General features: G+C 30.7%; 3 protein-coding genes across 3 annotated transcripts in view; 1 reads left to right on the top strand and 2 right to left on the bottom strand.

Moving 5' to 3' along the window:
• Nucleotides 1-666, bottom strand: part of HELRODRAFT_164687 (hypothetical protein) — a gene marked incomplete at both ends in the record, with an annotated part of 12,374 nt that extends 11,708 nt beyond the window's left edge. Inside the window, one exon of the mRNA XM_009030686.1 lies at nt 607-666. Within this exon, the coding sequence (XP_009028934.1) occupies nt 607-666 (60 nt within the window). The remainder of the gene's footprint in view (nt 1-606) is intronic.
• Nucleotides 667-1,434: 768 nt separating this feature from the next.
• On the bottom strand, nt 1,435-3,031 carry HELRODRAFT_69406 (hypothetical protein; the record flags this gene model as incomplete). The annotated part of the gene is made up of 4 exons (XM_009030576.1): nt 1,435-1,530; nt 2,065-2,122; nt 2,483-2,574; nt 2,909-3,031. The coding sequence occupies 4 exons, from the start codon at nt 3,029-3,031 to the stop codon at nt 1,435-1,437; spliced, it is 369 nt and encodes a 122-aa protein (XP_009028824.1).
• Nucleotides 3,032-7,236: 4,205 nt separating this feature from the next.
• HELRODRAFT_164685 (hypothetical protein) overlaps nt 7,237-9,673 on the top strand; it is a gene marked incomplete at both ends in the record, with an annotated part of 3,128 nt that continues 691 nt past the window's right edge. Inside the window, one exon of the mRNA XM_009030685.1 lies at nt 7,237-8,363. Coding sequence (XP_009028933.1) covers nt 7,237-8,363 — 1,127 coding nt within the window. The remainder of the gene's footprint in view (nt 8,364-9,673) is intronic.

Genomic DNA, 9,673 nt, shown 5'->3' with positions numbered 1-9,673 from the left:
CAAGATACTGCTAATACAACCACATCAAAACAACAACAATAACAATAATAATAACAACAACAACAATAGTAATAATAGTATTAACAATAACAAAGAAATAACAAACAGCCCCATCAAAAATCCATTAAGCAATCAGATCAGAGAGATAGAGAAAAAGAGATAAATAGAAAACTAGAGAGAGAGAGAGAGAGAGAGAGAGAGAGAGAGAACTAAATTATTTACTATCATGCATTCACATATACATTTATAAACACATATATATATTATATATATATATGTGTGTGTGTATAATATAATTCTTAAGTATATATATGACAAATACTTTTTTATATAGAGTTTTTTTATAGTTAATCAAAAATAAATAAACAAAGGATGAAAGAAATTTACCATCAAAACAACAACAACAACTACTACAACTACTACAATCTTCAAACAGCCACAAGCAGCAACTACAACATAACACTTCAACCACTATACTCTAACTACAACTAATACTGCTCCTACCACAACAACTGCTGCTGCTGCTACAACTGCTGCTACTACAACTACTGCATCACCACAGCAACAAAAACAGCAAATGAAATAGTAGTGACCAACTGGACTAACGTGAGCCTGTGGGGACAGAACGTATCCGTCGGGATGGCAGAGAACCATGGCATTCGGCATGGCATACAGTCCGTTCTGGTAGATGTATGCTGCAGCCTGAGGCAAATTGGGCTCTACAAGTGTGTGTGAGTGTGTGTGTGTGTGCGTGTGTGAGTGTGTGTGTGTGTGAGTGTGTGTGTGTCTGTGATTATATTGTTGTTATATTATATTATTGTTATATTTTCTGGCTAGCCAATGTTTGTCTGCCTATCCTTGCTCATTTGTTTTAGCCTGTGAGAGTGCTGTGTACAACTCTCTTGTTTATTGTTTGTGTGCATACACAGTGCACCTAGTGTTTTGTCCCTGTAGTTGATATTTAATTCTGTGTTTATGAGTCGTCTTGGTCTATGAATGCGTCTATGTAAGCTTGTGTGCATGTATGTCAGTCAGTCAGTCAGAATTGTATTTGTTTGTAGAAATAAAAACCAGCAAGGAGTAAGAGAGAGTAAAAACAGACAGAAAAAGAGAAAAAGAGAGAGAAAGGAGAGAGAGAGAGAGAGAAAGAGAGAGGGAAAATGTTAGTTGTTGGCAGTGCCTTGTTGAATTAGTGAAAAAGAAGAATGTGTTATGTTTTTAAAACTGGCAAAGCCTAAACTTACATGGGGGGCATAAATTAAAAAGTAAAACACCAAGAATAGGGTAGGAATATGACAAGATATAAAAATTTTAAATTTATAAAAGATTATAAATTATAAAAAATACAAAATTAAAAGTAAATAAATAAGTATATGGGATAGACACCAAAGAATTGAAACAAAACAAAAGGCACAAAAACATTCACCATCATTTTTACTTCAACTGACCGCAGAGTTTAGTGAAGGCCTGCTGTTTCCTGATGGCTGGACCCACGTTCAACTTTCTCTCTTTAAATATCAAATTCTCAAACTGCTTGTTGTTCGGTGACATCATCAATACGTCATCGTCGTCGTTGTTGTCATAGTTGATCAGTGGATGGACGGATGGATGGATAGATGCATGGATGGATGGATGGAATGGATGAAAAAATTATAATTAGTAAATTTAAAAATTAAAACAAATGCAATAAACAAAAATGAAGCAAACATTGAAGAGAAAAAAATATAGACAGAAAAAAATAATTGAATAATGAAAATAATAACTATAAGGAATCCAGACAACTAATTGCATGTCATTTTGTATTTTCACAAGACAGAGAGAGAGAGAGAGAGAGAGAGAGAGAGAGAGAGAGAGAGAGAGAGAGAGAGAGAGAGAGAGAGAGAGAGAGAGAGAGAGATGGGTGATGACCATCATCATCTTTATCTTCATCATCATCATCACAATGATGGTCGTGATCATCATCATCACCAGAAACAAAATCACCATCCTCATCAATACAACTTAACCACCACCAACAATAACAACAACAACAGCAGCAACAACAACAACAACAACAACAACCACCTCTTTCTTCAATATCCTCTCAGCGTCTTCTTGATTCTCGAAGGTTACAAACCCATAACTGTTTTTTCAAACAAAAAGAAAATCCCATTAAAATATAATACAATAGGTGAATAATATTGTCAATAGGGCAAAACTATGATTATAATGTAGTTAATAATAGTAACATATGTATGGGCAAGCAATTATTAATTATTAATACGGATGACAATATATATTTCTTATAATATTTATTATTGACAATTATTTATGATTAAAGTATACCTAATAATAAAATATGAATTACCTTATTAGTACCATATAATTATGATAGTTAATAATAGTAATAATTAATAATATAATATAATAATATTAATTATTAATAATAGCAACAATTGCACTCTTAACAAAGTGTGAACTATCCTGAGAAAAAAAAAGGCACCTTTTACTGATGCCCCCTCTGTCCAGAATTATTTTGCAATCCTTAACAGGTCCGTAGGCCGAGAAGAAGAACTTCAACTCATTCTCCGAGGTCTATAAAATAAAGTTATTCAGATAGCCAAAGTTATAAGAAAACTATTTTAAGTGAAAAGTTTTATAGAAAAAAGGGCCATTTTGTTTAGGAGTAACGAGAGCAGATGAAATGTTTAACAATGTAATTAAATGTAATTTTTAAAAAATATATTAAAAAAGAACACATATTAAAATTAAACATAAAATACAACATTTGAAAAAAAAACAACAAAAAATATTAAAAAAACTATTAAAAATTGGAATAAGCACTAAAAAAAGAACAGAAAATTCAGTATACAAATCAGAAAATGTTATTATAATTATAATATAATACAAAAACTTAGCAGACACGCACATCACTAGAAATGCCCCCAACGAAAACTCTATTAGGAATGAGGGTGCCAAACTTTGGAATTTGTCCTCCAGTGCTGGCAGGGGTGGGTGTGAGGCACAGTGAACTTTCCCTAGATGTCTTCATGTTGTTGTTATTATGCAGCATGGCGGTGATTATTCAAATCAATTTAATTAATTAATATTTTATTTATTTAGTGTAATTTTAATATTTCAAGACTTATTATAATTATTTTTGTGTGTGTGTTGTTCACTAGTATATTTTTTATTTATAATGCCAACTTCTACTAAATGAACTCTTAAACAAACTGAGAATCTCAAGTTCAGTCAGACGCTTTCAACTTTCAACTAACTTTCAATTAACTTTTGAGTGATAAATTTAAAATAATTTAAATAAACACTCCAGAATAGTCAGTTTGTTTGTAAATATATTATAAATAATTAATATAATATATAATATAATAATATAACACAATTTGTAATAATTCTAAGATTCTTATCAAATTTATCTAGCATCCCAAATTAGAAATTATAAGCCAAACCAGTATGTGAAAAAAACAGAAAACCCCACACTACACTAATTTCACTAATTTTAAACTTGAAAAAAACGGAAAACCGAACAAGCTAACTACAACAGACAATTAAACTAGAACTATTGAATAAACGAATGAATGACAGAATGAATGAATGAAAAAATCATTCAAACACTGTGGAGAAATGGTGTAGCAACTAAATAAAAAATGCCTAGCACAAGTGAATTAGGCAGAACAGAACAATATTAGCTTCAACCAATGCTTGCTACATAAAATATATGATATATATATACATGTATATAATATATATGTAATATATAATATATATATTACATATATAACCTATATATATATATATATAAATCTAAAATGGCAGAAAACTATTTCACGTATTTACAAACGGTCCCCTAGCGCCATTAGCGATTCGTTTGCAGCTTTTTGACAGCAAAAAAGCACGAAAGCAATTTTTTAAAATGTAAAAAGTAATTTACTAACCATTTTTTCTTCCTAATTTAGCTTCTTCAAATAATTTCCAGGTTTCGATAAATTAAAAACTATAAAATTAATTCGATAAATAATCCAACCAGAGAAAAGTTTTTCGATTGTGGTTATAAACAATCCTAAAATGAAGTTGTGAAGATAAGCTAATAATTTTATTAGTTTTTCAACGTTTTTAGTAAGACGATTTGTGAACATAAACTTTACTATATGAATTGCACGCTATAACTTCTGGCGCCACAAATGAACTATACTTTTAAGGGGTGTTTAGATCAATAATATTTAAAATATTTAATTAAATTTTACTAAAATACTCATGCAATTCAGTCAAATAAAATTTTAGATAAATGCAACAATGTTTGTAAATTGAAAAATTTAATAAGAGTATTCATTTCACACAAATAATTTCTAACTTATATTCGTCAGACCCTTAAAACGTGACACATGTAAACATTTGACAATGGCGCAAATTCCCTAATCCAGGCTGGCAAATGTGTGTAATGTGTAGTAACTAGGCATTTCCAGGGCTCTTCCCTGAACCAACATGGCGGCACGCGTTTTCCGTGTTATTAATTCTTTAAAACTGAGATATCAAACGAATCTCCATTTTCACACAAATCTCTATTTTTATCAATAACTTGCTAAAATTCGAAAGGTAACACAGTAAGGAATGTATCTTTTAGAGCGTTTTATTAGCCGGCCACTGCAAAATTTATGAGAAATACTTAGAAAAAGAGGAAATGAACGATATTTTATAATTCTACGATCACCTTTCCAAATTGCTGGCCGCGATCAACTGACAATTTAAGCCTATGTGAACCTTGACCAGTTTGGACGTTGGACCCCTCAAAATGTTCATCTCGCCATTCCAATTAGGGAAACCAATGGTTAAATTTTAATTTGATTTCTTTTATTGTTCATCATAAAGTTTTGTGTAATTTGAGAACAAAATTGTGTTATATGTGACATAATGATAGTAATACTAACAAATTGTTAGTGAGGTAATGCTAATTTTCTTGTTCACTCATTTGTTCTCTTAAAAATATAACAGACAAAAAGACTAAGGATTTTGATTGAAGCATTATCTTGCCATTCAATCTTTTAATCTTTTTTAATAATGACGTCACGGTGACGTAATCGAATAAAGATACAAACAACATCCAATCGTATTACGTTTAACATGAATAATGATCTGATATTAAGCAATTAATAAACGTTAATGATTAAATTTTTTTAAATAGTAATGGTAGAACACAAGTAGATTATGTTCTGGAGTATGTGTATTTTGTGTATTTTACTATGTGATTATCGCATTTCACGTAGTCGTATTTTATGTTGTCTCTAAAAATATGTAAAGAAATTACAAAATGCAAGCCATCTAATCAGTAAACTTTTTCAATCTTGGCAATCTTAACTTAACTGGACGTTTTCCCACAACCAATGTTTCCGACATCAATTTTTTTGCAGGTCCTCAAGTTTCTCTTATCTAAGACATGACAATCACAACAACTTCTAATCTCATTTAAGAATTTTTGGACTCATTCCATTGAAAACATTTGTTTTGTTTTGTTTCTCTGGGAGATATAAAATGAAATATGGGGTTAACCATGGGGTTATGGCTAGAGTTTGGGTTATCCACGGGGTTAACTCCAAACTAAAGTCACGTTCTTTCATTGTACTCTCACCTACATTAATAGAGTTTTGATTTTCAAGATTAGTGAAGTTTTTTTTTAATTTTATGATAATAAATATAATAATAAACTGGTAAATTTTGTGGTATTTGTTATTTTTGGCACAGGATTCACAACCGGACATCCGATTCAAATACCCTTTACTATATTTCAATTCTTATTCGCATTTCAGTGGAACTAACCTGCGTATTACTATATTTCCATTTACTAACCGATGGATGAGTAGATGATGAGTAACCGATAATCAAGCTTACTACTTAATAAATAAAACACGTTCAAAACCTGGAAAATCAATAAATAACCTTGCAGACATGTGTTGTCGATTTTAATTCGCACGAATGATCGGTTATTTATATAAGCCCATATAATGTACATATATATATATATATTATAAATATGTGTGTGTTTTTGTATGTCTGTGTGTGCGAGAGAGAGACGGAGAGAGAGAGAGAGAGAAAGTTTGGGTGTGTGACTGGTATTATTTTGATGCTCAATTTATTTCCATTGGATTGTATGTATGTATGTATGTATGTATGTATGTATGTATGTATGTATGTATGTATGTATGCATGTATGTATGCATGTATGTATGCATGTATGTATGCATGTATGTATGCATGTATGTATGCATGTATGTATGCATGTATGTATAAGCATAGTATATTCCTTTTACCGTTATTATGCGGATGATTTATATCGAGACAAACATCATAGCAAAATACAATATGTTAATAGAAACGTGTTTTGAATGATCATAAACCTTTGTTTTTTTTTCATTATATCAGAGGTATATGAATATTTGTTTGTATGTGTGTGTATGTATGTATGTATGTGTGTGTGTGTGTGTGTACGCATGTATGTGTATCTATGTATGTGTGTATGTATGCGTTTTGTAAGCTTGAAGGCTAACAGATGATAAAGTACAGTTTGTTTTCTAGATTTTTTTTCGTCTTAAGGTTAACATTTTTGCTTCTTCTTTTTCTTCTTCTTCTTCTTTTTATTATTATTATTATTTGCTTCCAATAGCATTGACGCTGAAACAAACAAATGGATAGAACCAAGATAGAATAAAAACGGACGATCATTTGTATGTGCATGTCTATGTTTTTGATTGTGTACGTGTGTGTGTTTGTTTGTCTTTGTCTGTGTGTGTGTCTAACCAACCAAACAACCAACCAGCCAACCAATCACCAACCGACAAACAAGCAATCCAACAAACAAACACTGTATAACACTCATGATATATGTATAATCATCATATATATATATATATATATATATATATATATATATATATATATATATATATATATATATACGTCTAGCATGAATTTTAAGAATGAATAATGCGAACTCGAGTTAATGTTTTAAATAAAAATTAATTAGCATATTTGCATAATTTATTCAAATTAAATGTATTATTATTTGTTAAATTTTGAATTATTAGTATTATCATAAGACGACATAGTTAAATATTTTGCTCATATTATAAATAGATACCCATTCATCCAGTTATTGATTATAATATTATAGCAAATACGTTGAATGTTATCATCACCAACAACTACAACTACAACTACATTTACTGTTGCATTTAAAATTTTTTAAAAATGTCTCCAACATTACATTCCAATAAATTTAAAATAGCTGAAGATGCTATATCAACTCGCTTTTCAACTCGAGTATCGGGTAATACCGAAAAAGTTGAAGAAATATCATACCGGTCGGATATTTCGTCGAATATTATGTCAAATTTTCTGGCTAAACCATCTAAGAATGATAACACCGACTGCACCCATGATCGTAATATAATGCCGATCAAACGAAATGTCAGTAATTTAAAAATCTGTTACAGTGATTTGTTACTAGACTCTTTAACATTGTTACTCGTTTTCGTTACGTTAATAATAACCGATCATATGTTGGCCGGCTTTTGTTTTATCGAAGCAAGTAACCGACTAAAGGATGAAAAATATTTCCAATTTGCCGATAATTCCGATTCCGAATATCTCAAACCGGTGCACGACTTTCAAGATTTTAACGATATCAGCTCTGTTGATAGCACTAACAACAACGAGTTAAACGACAGAGGTGATGATATTAATAATAATATCACAGACTTTAACAACAACGACGTTTTAGACAACAACTCTAGTGAAAAAACCGCCAACAATCCCAGAGATAATAACAGCAACACCATTCATAAAGATACTGACACTATCATTAGCAAAAGTAACAACAGCATCAACAATAACATCATCCTCAACAACAACATCATCCTCAACAACAACATCACCACCACCAACAACAACATCATCAACAACAACAACAACAAATATCAAGTTCCCCAGAACCCAGTCGCCTATGGAATTCCAAAATCCTCTCCAACACCACTGCCTCAACAACAACCAAACAAACTCACAATAAACTCTACACAACTAAAAAACCCAAAAACACACCAACGGTTTTTTCGACTACCAGTCGGCGTCATTGTGGTCATAGTTTTAGCCGGACTATGTGCCATAGCGGGACTTATATACGGATACGTCTACTTCACTAAAGTTAACCGAAATGGGCTAAATAACCACGGGAAAGCTTTGGTGAACGTAGTCAAGCCACCCAAACATGGGTCCGAAATGTTGAGGGTGGCCCATGTTTATGAAGATGATAGGGTAAGAGAGGGGGCCCTTACGAACGTACCCCCGTCGACCCATGTTTTTTTGTTTAAATGGAAAAGGTAGTCTTGTTTAGTGCTTGACTGAGATTTTTTTATTTATATTTTTTGTGTAGTTGCCAGTCAAATTATTATTATTATTTATTATTATTATTATTGTTATTATATATTACAATGTTGTTATATTTTTTCATCAATTTATATGTAAAGAAATTTTTTAGTACATATAAACAGCGCGTTCTTAACTAAACGACTTCTTCTGACACTTAACATTTTATGTGCATTTGATTGGTTCTTGTGTCGGGAGGTATACAAAATGTTTGTATTGTTGTATTTTTTGGGTATGTATGTATGTATGTATGTATTTATGTTTGTATGTATGTGTATGTGTTGTGTATGTATATGTATGTTTGCCATATTATTTCTAAATTTTAAATTTCTATGCCATTCACCTGCTTATATGGTACCTTGTATTAATGTATTAACGTACATACGGACATATACAAACACACACACTTTTATATATATAGACACACACACAAACAAGCACACAGACAGACAGACATACACATCTGACGCAAAGCACTTATTTAATGTTTTAATAATAATAATTGGTGTATTGGTTGGTGTATGTATAAGTATTCAAAACATACGAAAAAACACATTTTTTAAAAAATGTTTTTAAAATATTTTTACGACTATTCTTGTCTATTTTTGTTGTTGTTTATGTTCTTTTTTTTCATTCTTTAATCTGTCGGAACAACAACAACAGCAACAACAACCACAAAAACAACAACAACAATAATAATAATAACTTACTTTTATATCGATAAAATAATGATACTGATGATTACGTTGTCGTTGTTGATAATGATAATAATAATAATAAAAATAATGATGGTGAAGATGACGACGATGATGATGAAGTTGGTTTCTAAAAGAAAATTAAATAAAACACAAAAAATTGAATTAGGTAGAAATAAAAAAAGCCAAAAAAGCAAGAAAGAGAGAAAGTTAAAAAGAATGAAAGAGAGAGAGAGAGAGAGAGAGAGAAGGATGATGATAACAAAGAGATATAAAATCTGAAGGAAGGCTAATGAATTATTACCAACATGAAAGACAAACCATCAACATCATCATTACTATCACCATCATCATCATCTTCCACATCATCATAATCATCAACAACATCATCACCAACCCCTTTTAAATTAGCCCCATGGGATCGTGTTATATTAGTGTTTAAAATTAGGAAAACAATTAACTTTACTTATAATATATATGTATATACATCTATATATTTATCCTTTTATGAATATTTATATATATATATATATATGTGTGTGTGTGCGTGTGTGTGTGGGTATATTATA

This window comes from Helobdella robusta, assembly GCF_000326865.2.
Source record: "Helobdella robusta unplaced genomic scaffold HELROscaffold_7, whole genome shotgun sequence".
In the NCBI taxonomy this organism is placed as follows: Eukaryota; Metazoa; Annelida; class Clitellata; order Rhynchobdellida; family Glossiphoniidae; genus Helobdella; species Helobdella robusta.
Note: the sequence above shows the minus strand (reverse complement) of the source record. Positions and strands in the feature narration are given on the sequence as shown.